General features: G+C 43.5%; 1 protein-coding gene across 2 annotated transcripts in view; it reads left to right on the top strand.

The window, feature by feature from the left end:
- The window catches only part of LOC146174224 (uncharacterized), a 106,484-nt gene that overhangs the window by 20,974 nt on the left and 66,974 nt on the right, over nucleotides 1-18,536 (top strand). For both annotated transcript variants that reach the window (XM_084584662.1, XM_084584661.1), the window contains exon 4: nucleotides 11,879-12,203. In XM_084584662.1, the coding sequence (XP_084440788.1) occupies nucleotides 11,879-12,203 (325 nt within the window). The remainder of the gene's footprint in view (nucleotides 1-11,878; nucleotides 12,204-18,536) is intronic.

Raw genomic sequence — 18,536 nt, 5'->3', positions numbered from 1 at the left:
TTGAATCATATTTTATTTCAACGAACAATCAGTGTGTCAGCAAGACTTCTTTTGCTCTTGCAAGCAAAGAGATGTCTTTTTTGAGTGACGTTTTGTGCAGCAGGTGAAGCCAGGGGTTGTTTCACGTGATTGTTTCGCTTCCGTCATATTTTTTTGTAGCTAGGCCTTGGAGTAAAGGCTTAGGCATAGTTGTGAGTCAGCGCTGTGGCTTCCTTTATCTTGACCTGTCTCCTCTGGTTCACGCTGTTTAAATTAATAATGAGTGCAGTACCAACACGTTACAGGTGATGAAGCTGCGATCATTACGCGATAGTACTTACGACTAGTTAAGGCGAAAAGGTGCTGCTGTACACAAGAATTGGCATCCTTTTAAATTGTCCAAAACAAAAAAAAACAAAAAAAAAACCAAAAAAGCCGGGAGGATCGAGAAAACCCAAACGTGATTTCGTTGCAAATCTGTGGCGGCATAACCGTCCTTCGTTGTGGATTCAGGGCAATTTCATGCCGTTTCGCTTTTATGTTTAGCATGTGTCTTCTGGTCATGTTGGAAGCTAGTTTTTAAAACGGATTCCAACCTGTCAGCTATGTGTCTCAGTTATGCGTATGTGTACAGTGGGGAGTGAGCATTGTACTGTGAGCCTTTCCTTTACTCAAAACTAGAAAAAAATCAAGAGAAATGAATTTAAACGGCCGTAAGGAAGGGGCTACCGCTTTCAATTTTAAGGCGAAGTTCGAGATTCGCAGTAATCTCTAGGTTCAAACTTTATCGCATAATGAGTGACCAGAAGGCGAGATGTGCACTCTATTGGGTGACCCATGCGTCCATATGAAGCCAACAGCTGCCAGCCCAACAGATTCGGGGTTTTCCCTCTCCACTTTTAGGAGAGAAAGATCTTGATACTATAGTCCAAAAAGCTACAGAATCGATATCTGAAAACAATTAGAACTGAAATATTCACTATTAGAAGATGTTACGCAGAGGAATATTTTGGAATGATTTTTGGAACAAAATCAGAATGCGGACCAATTGCGGAGTAAACAAAAAAGCTAACACATTTCCTCCTCGTCAGCCAAAGTGATAACCCCCCATTTTTTTGACCAAATTAAGATGAGCCAATGTGGATTTTCCGCGCGGCACCTATTTCATTAGCGCGCGATCTCCCTCATAAGGTTCACTTTTTAGTACTAATAGTGATCGGTGTCCGCATCTAGCGGACGATAATTCTGCGCCTGTAGTAGCATGTCAATCACGAGTAACATTAAGCTTTCACGTTATCATTACCGATATTTGCAGTCGCTCTTTTCGCTAAATTCGTATTCTTATCTTATCACGAAGAAAATCGCATGACAAAAGTGCCTCTCATGGTGGCGTATTTGCGAGCACTAACGTCGAGTGTCGTTCCAAAGTGGTTGATGTGGCGAGTTTTGCTCTAAAGCACTTCGGAATGCAAATAAACGGCGGATACCCCGGAGGAGATTGCGAATGATTCGTTCGAAGGCAATTGTTAAGGAAGTAAACTTCATCACTGCGCTTAAATAGTAACTTTCGCAGAGCTCCAGAGCGAAGCGTTTCTGCTACTTTTCCAGCGATGCATTTTTCTACTCTAGCTTGCGTTTCGTCTTACTTCGTAATGCTATCGGGTAAATATCTGCTACTAACAAATATCTATCATCAGAATGAAATGCCTCACTATAGTAGCTAAGGTTAAGGTGCTCGAAATAGAGCCTAATGATGCAGCCTTGAAGCTTCAAAAAAAAAAAAAAAGGTCTACTGTGCAATGAAAAGGCGTGTTAATATATATGCTTCTTGCTGATGATATTATTCCGCAACCTCCACTGTGGCGCTCCAAATATCAATGCTGATTTCAAACGCTAAAGCCAATACATATGACGGCTAAACTAAATAGAAGTCGGCGATAAATTCCTCATGGTGCGCGCGGTTGCAATTATCAATTTTTGTTCATTTGTTTTGAACTGGAATGAAAATCAGTTTTATACCGATATGAAACACGAGTAACCTTCTATGCCTTATGCTAGAGAAGCTTAAAAATATGTCAAGAGTATACAACGCTGTCGGTCTGAGGAAGACGTAAGCTGCAGACGGAAATATGGAGAAGAAAAACTGATTTAGCGCGGCGAGCAACAGAGAAATGTCACGGAAAATGTTACCCGGCAATGACAGACTGACACGCACAGCTGAAATGAGAAAGCGGCTCTAATGTCCCGCCTTGATGAAAGCAAAGCCTCGTTCTTTGGCGCTGAAACGCTGCGAAAAGGCCTCGCTGCCAGCCGTGTTGCGACCGTAAACGGCGACTCCTCGATGAGTGAAAGTTCGCGCCACTTACGTTCACTCGTGGTAGCGGACGTTCACGCTCGCCGCCTTCCAGTTGCGCCTGCAGTACGGTCAAGGAGGCCTGGAGAGAGACCTGCCAGGTAACGCAGACAGTGACGGTGACTTTCCATCGCGCTAAATCCGCCTACTCAAGCGAGTGTTAGCGAGCTGGTCCCTGTACTGTATCAATAGAAAACGCACCATTGTCTGGGCATCGCTTGCGATCTTTTCTGCAATACACTTGCTTCTGAAGGCGCAGATGGTATCTTTCTTTGATAGCGTTTTAGCAGAAAGTACGAACATATTGTTTGATTCCAGTGTACATTTATCTCATTCCTACTTGGGCACCCTATTAGAGATGTTTGTTTTTGTCATTATTTATACCGATTTACTGGTGTCATTTACCTCATTTATAGATGGACTTCGGGGAAGGTCAGTGTAATTTAGAAATGTACCATACTCGCCTATGTAACTCTTCTGAAAGTCGGGATCTGTTGGCTACACAGATTACATTTGCGAATATTTCAAAGATTTACTTACAAGGCTGAAGGTGTTATAACTTGCTCTGGTGGTCTTTTATTTCACCGAGAAAAACTATGACTCATGTTTGCTTTACAAAGAGTAACCTTCATGAATAGTTTCGGACGAAGGTTTTGGACACATGACGTTCATTTTAGCTATGACGCCCCTATAGCTTTTTATCGTATAAAAACACTGCATTTCGTCTCTTGGGTTGAATAAAAATTAACGTATAATGATACGTTGTGAGTGCCAACCGTTGCAGTTCTTATGAGACCATATCAAGCCGCAAATCCGCTAGAGACGCATTCTCGTTCCGGTTCAATTACTGCATCCAAACCTGATATATTTTGCCTGCACAGACACGGCAGGCACTGATAGCTCCGCTAGAGTGTCGACTTTTGGTTCACACCCAACAACCCAACAATATAGGCATCGGATATGTCAGCAGTCGCCTTCCTTTTGAAATATTAAGGAGCAGCCTTGCAGTTCAGAGGCGAGTATCAAATTTGTAGTCCTTATCTCAAATACCATATAAAATATTTATTCTAAAAGACCTTGCATCATGCACAATTGAAAGTGAGGGTTGTTGCAGGGAATGTGTTTTACTATATCATAGATTTGGATACAGTTGCATAGGGAAGTCGCTACTTTAATTACGAAAGAGATAATAATCATTTACGTCAAAAATTGGCAGATTATCTTGCAGAGAGATAGCTTCGAATTTTTTCATCATTTTTCCGAAAAAGTCGAATCCAATTCCTTGTTTGAAAGAAGATACTGAAAAGCTACAGTCACGAAGGACAGGCTAGCTCTAAAGGCAACTTACTGACGCCATCAGAGCCGCATAGCTACTGGCGGTGGGACTAAGCACTACTTCCGCCCAGTGTTCCCTGTTTTACTTCAGCATATTTATCCAACTTATACGCTTAAACTTAGATGTCTTTAACCACGACCAAATAGACTGATGTGTTTTTTTTTATGGCCATGTACACTTTTTCTCCGGTACACATCCTGCCACCTGTACAAGACCCTTGACTAATTAAATTGCTGGGAGCCCTCGCCAAGAGAAATGATGCAGTTGAAAGAAGCCCTTAACTGTAATTTATATTTTGAAGGTAGCGCGAAACACGAGCACCAAGAGTAGATGGACACAACACGAGCGCTTTTTCACCGCATAAATAGCTATTAGGATGGCCAGCGCGGCTGGACTGGGCTCTGTTACGTGTTTTACCTCCCAACTCTCCAGTCCAGCCTCGCTGGCCACCCTATTAGCTATTTATGCGGTGAAAAAGCGCTCGTGTTGTGTCCATCTACCGATGGTCCTCGTTTTTCTCGCTACCTTCAAAATAAACCAGATTCAACTCGCCCAACTTTTAACCTTACTACTGTAATTTATATACACCGAAAAAGACAGCCAGATTTTTGACAGAAACCAAACAGTGCGGTAACTGAATTTCAGTCAGCAGTGACCGCAAACTTGTGCCTTCACTTAACGCAGAAGGAATAAACTTCAATTTGTAGCGACGATAATTCAGCCGCTTAGCAGCCAGCATGTGCATAACATATTTAACCGAAGTGTGCGATGCAGAGCTGTGACATTACGCAGCAATATTAATCGATCAATGTGGCAGTAAGAGGGGGAATAATTTTCTTTGCGTAAAAAAGGCGGTAATACAAATCAAATTGTGTAAATATGATTATATTAGGAGAGACATGAGCATCATTTCATATTTAACTTTGAAGACCTGCCTCCGCTGCGCGAACAGAAATTCTGCTGTAGTAGAACTTATACTTTCGTTGGAGCCAGTAAAGCGCTTTATATACTCATAGATGGTGCGTGACTTTATTTAAAAAGGTTTAACAATTCCACATTGAGGAAAAAAAAGACATAAAGGTACATAACAATATTTGTTGACAGTCGGCAGATAGGACGGATAAACACGCAACCCTCATACGCCATTGGGGTAAATTTAGGTAGAAAACTATGGAAAACACATTAATAAACAGAGTTTTGCACTCGTCCGAAAATCTCATATTGACACCACAAGTTGGTGCTTTATTTTGTCTAGAATAATATGAAGAGGTAGTTAGATTGATAAAAAGATGAAACATGGGAATCGTAGAGGGAGCCTGTCATACGAAGAGTGCCGAGCCCCTTTGGCCGCTCGTCCGGCGACACGTTTCTGGCGGTGCATTCAGGGCAGACCTTGATTTCTGTTCCTTTTTCAACGAGTCATTTCTCTATTCTAGGAATGAAAGTAATCTATCTAGAACATCAGGATTTACTTCTTTTTCAGTGTAATAAGAAAGTTTGGCTAATTACTAAATAGACTTCAAGAACTATTTCGGAGAGAGCAACAATGCTGAAGCCTCGGCAACGTAGCCCCCTAATTGGTCTCAAGGGAGTATGAAATCTTATTGAAAACAAAGATAGATAGATAAGAATGAGGTTGGAAGGCATGGATGTTAACCAACTATTGGTTATTGAAAAACATATTAACATTTGCCCTGCCGTGGTGGCTCACCGGTTACGGCGCTGGATCCCTGAACCCACAGGAGATGGGATCAAATTCCGTCCGCGGCAGCAGCTTTTCGATGGAGGCAAAAAACAAGGTGCCCATGTCCCTTGCGAAGTCAGGACACGTTAAAGAACCCCACGTGGTCGAAATTTCCTTGAGCCCTACACTACTGCGTCGCCATTGTCCGAAACGCTTTGGGAAGTTAAACCATATATACAATACCATACCTTAGTTAAGTGGAGAGATATGGGAGAGGCCTTCGCCCTGCAGTGGGTATAATCAGGCTGATGATGATGATGATGATGATGATGATGATGATACCTTAGTTACTTTTGCCATGGACGCCTGGAATACGATTCAGTTGCAGTTGACGTATAGACCGTAAATGGCGTGTCCTGGGCCCTAAGACAATTTGTTTTGTGCCTTCTTTTGCACCAAAAGACAAATCAACCCCAACCTCAATGTAAGGACTAATATTGAAATTGCATGTTTCTTCAGCGATAACATGTGTGTCGATAACATCATTGATGTCTTTAGCATTTCAAAGGGTCTGCACCGGTGATTAAGATCCCGCGTCTCACACGCTAACCCTACACCTCGAAGATCTATGTTTGTGTGGGGTAGCCATCTACATAACGTCCTAGCTTATGACTGCATGATTATGCGTATTTGTGACAAAATGAGCGCACAACTAAAGGAACTTTTGATTAAATGTGCAGCACATAACATGTACGTGAACGAGGACCCTCAAGGTAAGCAACAGATGAGGGTCAGCACGCTGTCACGCATGCCCTTAATTTTAGAGCTAAAGCGTTGTCCAGATTTGGATGGCATTGCGTTAAATGGCTCGTTGTTCAATAATTCCGGCATCATTGATTACGGGGTTGGCAATGTGAACGAAATATCACGAGAAAAGTTTTGTATGGTGGTAAATGGCACTGACTAGGTAAATAACTAACTGGTTGCCGGATTCTCCCACATTACGATACCGTAAGTAGGGCTGAAAGAAAATTTCAACTCGAGCTTCGACTTTGAGATGGGCGAGTGTGATCGGAATCCAGCCTCAGAGGATCCTGGTGATCCTATTCTAAGCAGGCACGTATGGCTTGCCTAAACTGTGAATGGATATCTGTGCCTTGTGATCTTTCACATCTTTGGTGTCTTACTAGTTCATCGCAATAGTATGTCTGACATTACAGGGACACAAATTAAAAATAAAGATTACGGAAGCAGCTAAGCTCATGTACGCAAGATGAGATCTTCAAAATGGAGCCGGCGAACAGAAGCCATTAACAGAGTCGTTTTAAACGCCTAAAGGGGGACTTTAAACATCCGCCATATTTTTTTACCGAGGAATGCAGACCACCTGCGTAATTTTGGCATGAAAGAACGTATCCGTATTGTCGGCTAATACTTGTTTCTTAAAGTATGGACATGACATCTGCAAAATTGTATGCCATGTCGTTGTTTCCCTAGACGATATGAAAATCCCAAGCAGAAAGTCGAAACGACAGTTCTTATCGCCCTAACTGGGTTTCTTCTTTAAACTCGCTGCAACAAATCCCCAAAGGTATGCGCACTCTCAGCTCCCTAAAAACGAAGAGATCACGTGATTTTCGTTAAGTGAGTTGTTGGATGACACGTGTTGTAAGGCAAATATTGTGAGCCGCAATTTGCTGCGCTCTTTCTGTGGCCAAAACGAAAATAGTAAACTTTAAGTTAAAAGTCAGCTAGAAAAACGATCATTGTGTTTCGGGTTTGCTGCACCTTTACTAGCGACTTGAAAGACAGTTTGGGGGTCATGAAAGTAAACAACACATGAGGGACCACAAGGCCGACATGAAAATCGAGAAATTAATGTTGAACTCTTTCATGAGAGACAGTACTGAATCCGCGCAGTCTCTACTGCGTTTCAGGGTCCAAAGGTACGTGAGGTGGACGGATGTGATAAAAAAATTTGCGGGCAGCCGGAACATAACCTGCTTAAATGAAGACATGCGAAAGAGGCAATTTTCTTGGCAGGGCATAGTCGGGCTGATAATGATGATGATAATGATGACTACGAATTTATAAAAAAACTGAAAATATATGTGCAAATGGTGGAAGCTCGACACCAGAAAATGCATCGTAGGTTAGGAACAAAATACTGAAATATAAGAGGTACGATCAAACCTTGGCTGGAGGCTCACCCATCACAGTAGGCGAGAAGTGAAAGCTTCTTTGTGCTTCGCTCTGTGAACTCTCAGACAGCGACTGTCTCCTCGCTGTGAAGCTTCCGAAGCTCGTTAGGAAGCTGCTTTGGCCTTTCCGCTTCTGCTTGTGCTTGCGGTCCACATACACATTAGAGCAGACGACTTTAATGGCACGTTTTTTTATTTGTTTTCTTTTTATCCCCGTGGCAAATATTGTGCAAGGCATTTTGAAGAGTTCCGGGATTTCTATGTGGTGATTAAAGCAGAGCTTTCTTAATCTAAATTTGGCCATTTTCTCTGTTTTGTGAGCGTAGCATGTTGTACCCAAATAGGCTGGACTAATAGTGCTCATGTTGCCTCGCATTAATTGCCCAGTCGAAAAAAACTACAGAACTGTGTCAAAAACACGACAAAATATTTTGTAGTTTTGTCGTAACCATCAGATTTTGCTGTAGTTCTGTAGTACTTTTCTGTAGTTCTGTAGTTTTTCTGTAGTATATTTCTGTTGTCTGTAGTTCTGTAGCACTTTTCTGTTGTAACTACAGAAATTTCTGATGTTACTATAGAATGTTCTGTTGTCACAACAGGTTTCCCGCCAAAAACTGCGCAGAATTGTGTCGTAACATCAGAAAATTTTCTGTACTTTTTTTCGACTGGGTGACAGGTGTTGAAACATATTGCGCAGCAACGATAACGTGACTGTTTGGAAAAATCAAATTCACATGATTACATATACTGGCGCCAAGTGTTGCGACAAGCATAAACAGCCGCACTGAAATTTTTATTCTAATTTGGGAAACTTATCGCCGAACGAAAGTTGCGAGACATGACCAATCAGATAAACCAAAAAAGCTGTGCTAACTAGTCAAGCATCTCTATTTTGCTACAAAAGATGATTAACCTTAATGTTTAAGGACAAGAAAAGTGAAATGTAGTTCTGCCACAGCAGCTATTCGTAAAACTGTTTCGCTTCGATGGCTGTAAAGAATGCAGTGTTAATCCCTTGAAGAGAACACTTAATATTTAGTTTCGATTTTGTGGTGCTCAATTGAGGATAATATTGAAGGTTGAATTTTAGAAACGCTGTGGATCATAAGGAGGCTTCTAAATGCCTTCAGAGTTGTTTCCAGAGGCTAAAATAAGCGGCCTTCCTCCAGTGGTTATAATGAAAGCATATATTTACTGTCCTTTTTAAAGTAAGCTACGTTGAATACGCCCTGCCAATCATATATAATGCAAATAGGTGGCATTGATCGCAAGCATGCTTATAGCAGATTGTAGCTGACAGCTGGTATGGGCAAACGCTGATTGCTCGCCGGTTTCTGTAACATCACGGGGCACTGTGCCATGGCCTATTGACAGGTGCTGCCAAATCGGGCTTTTCTTTCTCTATAGGAGATTGAGATAAAGATCGGCCCAACCAGATGCTTAGATTGTGCGTCTCACACGCTTCTCCATACCCACCTGGGTATATGGTTTAGCTATGTTGAAGAGGGATTATGCGCAATATTTTAGGTGGCTCTTCACACAGTGTGGCAGCGTTCGTCTCCATAGTAATGAATGCATATGCAATCATCAAGACAAAATAACGAATAAGTCATTAGGCAAGTGTTAAAGCGAGTGTGCACGTAAGAAAGCTCGAAAAGCGGGCTGCTGTCATTCGCATTTAACGTAATTGTCGCGTCACACTTCCAAGACAGCATTCAATGACCCCCAGTGTGTTAACACCACAGCGATAAATATTTCGTTCCGCATAAAAAATACGTCCGTATTGTCATTGGGAGCAAAAAAATCAGGACCATGTTTTCGGAAGGTGGGAGTCGACACGTGACCTAGCCGGGCGCTGATTGGCTGAGGGAATGTCTGACATCATGAGACCGCGCGATGTGGCCGGATTGGCAGAAGCTGCTATTTCGGAGCACTCATATCATGTGTCAATGTGAGAAGTGAATCAAACAGAACTTTTGAATCCCTTGGCGACCGTAATACATTTTGTCCACTGAGGCATGTTATACGGTTTCATTCACTGGGTGCTTTAAACTGCCATCAAAAACATTTTAAGCAGCAAAGGTTAAATGAGAGACCTCCTCGTACGCGCAAGACAGGAGGAAGCTGGGGACTGTGTGTGTGTGTGTGCGTGTGTGTGTGTTTGTGGGGTGACTGGATAGGTGGGCGTAGAATGTCTTAGTGACTTTATAATTACACGGACAAAATCGATATCTCGTTCAAGCGGGGGATGCCCATAAAGTACGGTTATTTATAGAGAACTGACCTGAAAAATATTTTTCGGGTACAGTGGTGTTCACGGATTTCTTTTTCTTAGTCTTGCGATATTGAGTCTCTCACTTTCAAGCAGATTTTTTTTTTTTGTTGCCTTTTGCGTTGTTTAGAGATGCGTAAGAAGGCATCTCTTTTATCTCGAGTTGCTTCCTTCGCCAATTAGTCGGCTTGTCTGTTTCTATAGTTTCGACTCTTGCTTTCACCTCTGTAATGTGGCGTTGTAGTTTATTAGTTACAGTATTATTGGTGGATATATTTGTGATTTATAATAATTTGTTACCTTTTTTATTCTGAATTTGATCTGCTAACTTTGGTACTTGGCAGAAAAAAAATAAAATAAGAATAGCTAAATTGTTAATGGTTGAGGAGAAAAATGATTGATTCAGGAAGAAAATATTGCCATAGCAGACGTATTGTGAACAAAGTGTTTGCGATAACGAGAACGAGAGAGCTGTTTTCAGCGCGTAAGGAGAAATATTGTCAGATAGACCTTTGCGCTGCTTAATATTGGCACAATAATTGTAGATATTCGCCTTTATCGTTGATAGTAATTAATGGCATGGTCGGAAAACATTTTCTATACATTATTTCCGCTGCTTGCTATTGACTCAGCAACGCATACTGCATACACATGGAGTAGATGGCGCCACGTTTCAGATCTTAATTAAGTTTGAGACATTTATATTCGGTGCGAAGAATGCGCATGCTGCTTTGCGGGATTCCTTCAATAAGCGTTGTGGTACGCTGCTTGCAAGAACGAGAGAAATGTGTTAGAACTGTGGAAAGGAGCCAGTTCAGTGCGCAAGAGGTGTGGTGGAGTGTAGAGAATTTTATAGCAAACATATTTCCTTCAGGCGAGATAAATAGGAGGCTAACTCCGAAAGCCACTTTTAAAAGTAACAAACTTATTCACAGCGATTATGCATTGCGTGCTGCTACTGCGATGCTGACAGTGACAAATGGGCTTCTCCGAAGTGCTGTAAATTGTATCTGAGCGAAGCAAGGCAGATTTGTGACATGGCAGGAAATATAAATGTTCTAAAAAGAACAGGATGGGCATCAGTACAGATGAATTTGATGTTTGTGTTTGTTCCCAACCGACGTTTTTCTGCGTTTAGATGGGGTTCAAAATTTTTCCAAGACCCGCCGTGGTGGTACAGTGGTTAGGGCGCTCGAGTACTGTGCGCATGGATAGGGGATCGAATCCCGGACATGGTGGCAGGTTTTCGATGGAGGCGAAAAGCAAGGTGCTCGTGTGCTGTCATTGCACGTTAAAGAACCCCAAGGGCTTCAAATTTTCGGAGCCTACTACTACGGCATGTCTCATAGCCTGAGTTGCTTTTTGACGTTAAACCCCCAAAACCAAATCAAACCAAAATTAATGAGAGGTAATATTTAGCGTCAGTAATTGCTCCAAGAACACAAATAGGAGCTGCGTCTTACCTGTATTTATCTTTGAGGCTGGAAGGTGGAGGCAAAGCAAAAGTCCTACTTGAGCTGCAGACAATGCAGAGAGCTATGGAAGTAAACTGGTTGTTGTAACGTTAAAAGACTGGAAGCGTGCAGAGTTGGTCAGAGAAATAGCTCTAGTTAATGGCATTCTAGTGGAAACCAAAACGAGAAACAGGCATTGCCATGGCATGCAGAGCGAAGGGAGGGTAACCGATGGTCGCTAAAAGTAATAAATTGGATTCCAAAGGCAAGAAAGCGTAGCACGAGGAGGCAGTTATGTGGGCGGTTGAGGTTAACAACTTCTCAGAGGGGAAGTGGATGCAGCTAGAACAGGAGCGGGTTAGTTGGAGTGATGTGGGAGAGGCCTCCGCCCTGCAATGGTCATAATGCGGTTTATGATAAGGATGATGAAGCAAGCATCTTTTGAAAAATTAGCACAAATTAATTTCAAAAACAGCAACCGTAACAACCCGTGTGATTTTTCTATGTGTTCCAAAGTCTGGCAACTAGCACACATAGTGTGTTCTTCGTTGCAATAAATAGATCGGTGTTCGCTTCATTGTGGCTACTGGGATTTGCAGGTGCAGCAGCAGGAGTACGGAGACTATGCTGGGCGACTGGCAGCAACCGCCGCGACGCCAAGGCTCGAACCGGCGCTCGCCGGCCGGCGGTGGCGGCGGTGCCCCTTCCTCCTCATCCATGGTACCTGGCTCGCAGCGCTCCCTCCTAAGCGATCCCGACGAAGACGAGTTCGGCACGGCCGACGAGCCGTCCTCGCCGCCGCTGCCTCCGCCGCTGCCCAGGGCGCCCCCACCCTACGAGCGACAGCAGCAGCAGCAGCAACAGCCGGACTGCGTCATCATCTCCTCCCGCACCATGGACAGATTCCTACCTTCCTTCGGACAGGTGAGCTGGATTGTCACTATTCAATATGCTAAGTCAGAGCTTCCAATCTGCGCCATTTAAACCGGAATCCCAAGGGATTTTCTCCTGATTTGAGCGAGATCAATCTGCCTTCCGTTTTATGGAATATTGATCCCTAGATCTGGTGTCGTCTTCGATTGGTGCAGTTTTGTTTTTGGAGCCTAAAGTCCCAAAGAGACTCAGACTATCAGAGACGGCGTAATGGAGGATGCAGAAAATTTAGAGCACCTGGCGGTCTTTCACAGGCACTGACTTCGCACAGCAGACGGGCGCCTTGCTTTTCGCCTCCAGCGAAAAGCCGCCGCTATTGCTGGGATTCGATCCCGCGTCCTTTGGCTCAGTAGTCGAGCGCCACCACACCACTGCACCACAGTGGCGGGGCGATTACATTCGAAATTATTATGAAGTTGTTCACCAGCATGGTGGAGATCCAAACATCGTACCAAGATACTTTGTTGGGCGAGTTGGTGCTTATTCATTATTAATATAAACAGCGCGAACACGAAAACAAGGGACAAGAAACAAGAAAGCCACAGTACATGCGCTGACTCACAACTAAGCCTAAGCCGATTACTCCAAGGTCCAGAAAAACAAACATGAAGAAAACGAAACAGTCACGTGAAAAAACCCCTGGGTTCACCTGCTGCATAAAAATTACTTTAAAAAATCACTTAGAAAAGACACCTCTTTGCTTGAAAGAGCCAGAGACGTCTTGCTGACACACTTATTGTCCGTTGAAATAAAATACGCTTCCACTATCTCTTTCGTTATCTTCTCTTTGTGGCGATATAAAATCTTAACACTGTCAAACTTAGGATTGCACTTCTTCTTCTCCTTCTTCATTATTTTACATGACTGGCAATGGGATACCAGAAACGTTTTGTCCTTTCCAATTTCCAAGTTGTTACAGTGTTCCTGTCGTCTCTTATTTATACAGACAGTTACAGTATTTAGATATTTTGATTCAATTTGGTGATGATCATGTTTGTTGGGAATACAACCCGAGATCGATGAAGCCGTTGCTAGGCTCCAATTCAGGACATTCCAAATTAGTAAAGAATGGGATGATAAACACTTGCTTAATAAATGCGTTGACGAAACCTTGTTACCACGGCACGGGCAAGAGTTTTGAAAGACAAGTGAAGAGAATTGCAAAGGCCGGTTATCGGGAGTCAGTTATTCTTGAGGCCAGTTGCCGGATACTGAAGAACCTTAAAAGAACGCACAGACTGAAATCCCTGCCCAGCATGGGTGAGAGGAAGAGGAAGGTTGCCGTGGTACCGTATGTGCACAGGATTTCGCATGGCCTCAAAAATGTAGGCAAGAGGTATAATGTGGACGTCGCATTGACCGCCCCGCTCAAGATGAAGAGGATCTGCCCGGCTGTTCAAAGGGAAAGAGAAGAGAAGAAGCAAGAATGTGGGGTGAAACATAGAAACCCCTATGTTGGATGCAAAACAGGTGTTGTGTATAGGCTTCCACTCTCTTGTGGAGCCAGTTATATAGGACAAACCGGACGGTGTATAAATAAGAGACTACAGGAAGACTGTAACAACTTGGAAATTGGAAAGGACAAAACGTTTCTGGTATCCCATTGCCAGTCATGTGAAATAATGAAGAAGGAGAAGAAGAAGTGCACTCCTAAGTTTGACAGTGTTAAGATTTTATATCGCCACAAAGAGAAGATAACGAGAGAGATAGTGGAAGCGTATTTTATTTCAACGGACAATAAGTGTGTCAGCAAGACGTCTCTGGCTCTTTCAAGCAAAGAGGTGTCTTTTCTAAGTGATTTTTTAAAGTAATTTTTATGCAGCAGGTGAACCCAGGGGTTTTTTCACGTGACTGTTTCGTTTTCTTCATGTTTGTTTTTCTGGGCCTTGGAGTAAACGGCTTAGGCTTAGTTGTGAGTCAGCGCATGTACTGTGGCTTTCTTGTTTCTTGTCCCTTGTTTTCGTGTTCGCGCTGTTTATATTAATAACCAAACATCGTAATTTGTACACGTGTATATATATTATGTCAATATTCACTGCACTGCTCAAAACAACCAGGGAGCAATGTGTGCTTTTCTTGCATCGGGGTTAGGTTATTCTTGCTGTCTTTCAACATATAGCCTAATCTATGATAGCAGCGCCCATTGATTTCGTGGTTCAGTTATCTGGCCTGTGACCTTGAATTCAGGACCTTGAATCAGTATTCAGGATTAAATACTTAAGGCTGTATGCACGACACTGCTAACGCTGCTGAAGACAGTAGTGAAGGCTGACAATGAACACCATCATCAGTATTATTATAGCCCGGCATGGTTACCTAGCATCCTGGTGTTTTTGCGAGCACCTGTCATAGCTATATCTGTCCTTTCAGCCATTGCTGACTTGTAGATTACGTAAGGCCGGAAAATATTAATTCTTTTAAAAAGCTGCAGATAAGTATTACAGCCGAGAGTAGGCTGTGTTTTAATTCAAACCAGAGGCAACAGGAAACCTTCTTCCAAGATTTCAGTTTTAAATCTGTACACGTAGTAAAAGTATCACTCTAACGTGTAGTTGGCGTTCGATTAGTAAATATTAAGTTATAAGTTAGTCGCGGCATGCTCGACAAGAATATAAATGTGACGAATTCACTGTGAATACACACAAGTGTGGAGCACAAATTCGCTGGAGGGTATTGAAAAAAAGGTTTTATGAAGCAGGAACACCTTTCTAATTATTCGCAAAAGAAAATCTCACCAGCTAACTAAGCCGACATGACATCGACAATACTGTGCGACAGATAATATCGCCGGCGCTCTCGTCTTAGAGGATTGCAAGTGCTAGAAACGTACAAAAAAATAATTTTCCTTTGCTTTGACCTTATTAATGGTCGGTCCCCCATACGTCACTTATGTAAAAATTATATCCAACTAACTCGTATTTCTAATGGAGGACTTGGGAAGAATATTGGTAAAGATCAGGGATAAGAAATATTTTTTGCGCATATGATAGATTGTTACATTAGGCAGATATTGCGAACACAAATAACTTCTGTGACCAAATTGATAGACACGTTAATATACACTTTCCAACTGTGAAGTAGAAGTAAAGAAGCCCTGATTATGTGGGCACTGGGGGCTAGAAGAAGCGATTGGAACGACAAAGATCCTCCTGGGCTTGGCCAAAGAAGCGGGCACTCGGCCAACAGGTCCCAGCTCCAACTGGCCGCAAAGGGCGCAAGCGAAATTAGTGCAGGGTTGCCACCTGCTACTAAAACTAAAAGCTTTCCATCATCCTCACCGATGACGGAACCACAGCTGCCCGCTGTGATTTTTGATTTTTTTTAGGCTGTTAACTATAGCTGACCACGCACAGCAAAGGCAGTGTGCGCTCCATGAACTGGAGTGACATTATATTGAACATTTTATAAAAATTTTGAAAATATTTTTCCGTAATTCTAGCGTCAGTATTTACAATATTTGTTAGGCTTCCATTTTCAGCAGAAAAAAAATTGTTTTTGACGCACGCCGTCGATTTGGGTAATGGCGCTGTCATATTTGGCTGCCAGAAGCGTCATGAGATACCCACCGGTATGTTTGTGTTCTTGTACTCTGTACATGTTAGGCACGCTTTAGGCAGTGGGTGACACTTCCGTAGAAGCAATGGAGTGGAAAAATCACCAGTGACACTAGCGGATCCTGTGTTGTTTTTTGGCAGCAAACAATGGGATTACTAAAATGCACTCATACCCATCAGTTAACCTTCGTTTGTCCTCCTCTTTGTTGTTGCTCCCGTTTTGCAACGTCAGGTCTTCGGGGTGGAGGAGCGGTTCGTTTGGCGTGCGACAAGTTGCAGAGCAAATGAGACAGATGGGCAGGCTTCTTGGTACGAAGGAAGAACTGATGACTTTATTTACACTATTTTCATTATTTACACTACGACCGGTGTGGCCGCTACCATCAGAGGAAAACTAGAACGCCAGGCCATGGTGCGCCCGCAACAACACCCTGTCCTGCCTGACCGACGACTTAACTTGCGTCGCGCTACAAGTAGCGGTTCCTCGGAGCACGGTCAGCGCATGGCATAACCGAGTCCACACCTCTCTTTTCTGCTCTACACCGAGAGCCCGAGATCAAAGTCTCTGCTCTAAGTTTGAGTTCTAAGTCTCCATTGCCCTTTCGCGCCAAAAACACATCCTTAGATCAACTCGCACAGCATTTCTGTGTCCAAAGAGGAGCGCGTTTGACAGGGGCCAATCAATGAGTTCGAAAGGACCAATGACACGCTGCCATTCCACTCACGAGCACAGCCTGCATTCACTCTCCCAACAGCAAAAAAAAAAAAAAAAATACAAACACACTCAAACGCAGCGGCCCCGAGCGGTGCTCACTAAAAGCTGTAAGAGCCATCGGCGGAAGGCGACCAAAAAAATAAAAGTAAGGAGCAATTAAGCGTCCCCTTTAGGTGCGCCAACTCCTACGCCTTTAGGCCCGTAGCCTTCCCCATGCTACACTCTCCGACCGTCGCAGGCGGCTTCTCCAGAAGGACCAAAAGCGCAGCGTGCGGATAATGCACGAGGAGCGCGACACGCAGACAACGTCGCCGAGCGTGCACCTCCTACCAAGGCCTTTTTTGTCGGCTTGGTTTTACTTCCGTAGCCAGCGGCCGTCTGCAAGCAGCATCTGTCCCAAAGTTTTGCGACGGCTGAACAATTGAGGTGGGGGCGACTTGAAGAGCCGTTAAAAAATAAATGCAAGATCTAAAGACGCCGACCCAAACACTTCCGTGTGTGCAGGTGTGCATGGCCCACCCAACCCAACGCGGCCTGTAAACTTGACTCCATTCGAGAGTAGAAAAAGATATATAAAGCATTAAACTGCTATAGTTTGCGATTATCAGCATAGAAAAATTTATAAGTAATTTCAAAGACCATCAAAAATCTTAGGCTTTACTTGTAATTGAAATGCATTGATCTCGCTTCAAAATTGCGCAACTCGCTTTTGCCGAAACAACCCAGTTCATTCCATTATGGTAGCGCGCTCATCGGGAGCGCTTACCCTAATTGTACCGGCGCTGCTGCCTGCTGTGTTAGGTTCTCATCCAGCGTTTCCGCCTATTTAGTTTACCACCCAGTTTTCGTGCGTATCGGTTCTTATCTTGGCGCAATTAAGTGCGTTAGTTAAAATGTAGCAGTATGCGCCTTGGCGCGCAGCGCTCCCGCGAAACTTGTCGCGCGCGTGAGCAGGTAGGAATGCAAAACATTCGGCATGAATTACACGCTTTATTCAAACAAACGTCAGTCACGACAATACACTTGAAAAACGACGAGTTTGCGCATGAGTATCATGACGACACTGGCTGCACGTAGGTGCATTCACAACAAAGATACCTGAATGGACGAAACTGCCACACAACCGTCCTTTTACTGTAATTGTGGTAACAAATTCATTAAAAGAAGCACGCGAAGAATCGGCATCTAACGAAAGTTGAATAACATTTCTGAATGTTCCACCGTAGCGCCTTCACGTGGCAACTGTCACTGGCTTAAGGTAAACGGTTTCGTTATCGATTGTAACCGTTTCGGCATTTTTAGGATAAAGTGAAAAATTTACCTCTTGTAACAGGAACTGTTGAACTCGTAAAATACTTTGTAGCGGGTGCTGTCGCACAAATTTGTAACAGAATAATAGTGCATCAAGTTGCTTATTTTCGCTTCTCATTATCAAAAAAAAGTTCCTAGAGCACTGTGGAATCTACACCACAGAAATGCGAAAGCCTGAGCACTGCTGCTGCACAGGGTGCATCACGTTTACTCTAATTATCATTACCAACTAAATGCACCGGCATTATATCGACTGTCATCATTTTTATTATCATTAATTGCAGCCTCAATTTCATCGCTACTGTCATCCTCACGGTAGACAAGCAGAAGTATGATATGCGTTTCACGACCACGGGCGTGGCGTAGTTGGTTGAAACTCTCGGCGGGTGATCCGAGGGTTGGAAGTTCGATTACCGGGAGAGGAAATATTTTTATTGCGAAAACAATGCTACTCGCACTTTCATGCCTTCGCGTTACGCGGCCGCAGTTACGTCTTGCTCACGTGACGCTGTGACGTCGCGCCCCACGTGACACACGGGCTGGCAGCAGCTGGCAATTTGGGTCTCTAGTTTCATATGGGACGGTTACGTCAGAATCAGCCTGCTAGGACCCTGACATTCACGTTACCCCTATAGGCCATCTAGGCACGTCCATATGGGTTGGTTAAAGCGGGGCTTTATATGCGGGCTGACGAAGAAGAAAAAGAGAAGAAGAGGAAAGCTCGGTCACCCGCAGCTAATGCTT

The sequence above is a fragment of the Amblyomma maculatum genome, chromosome 11 (assembly GCF_055883805.1).
Source record: "Amblyomma maculatum isolate TAMU_Amacu chromosome 11, ASM5588380v1, whole genome shotgun sequence".
In the NCBI taxonomy this organism is placed as follows: Eukaryota; Metazoa; Arthropoda; class Arachnida; order Ixodida; family Ixodidae; genus Amblyomma; species Amblyomma maculatum.
This window is presented reverse-complemented; position numbering and strand designations above follow the sequence as displayed.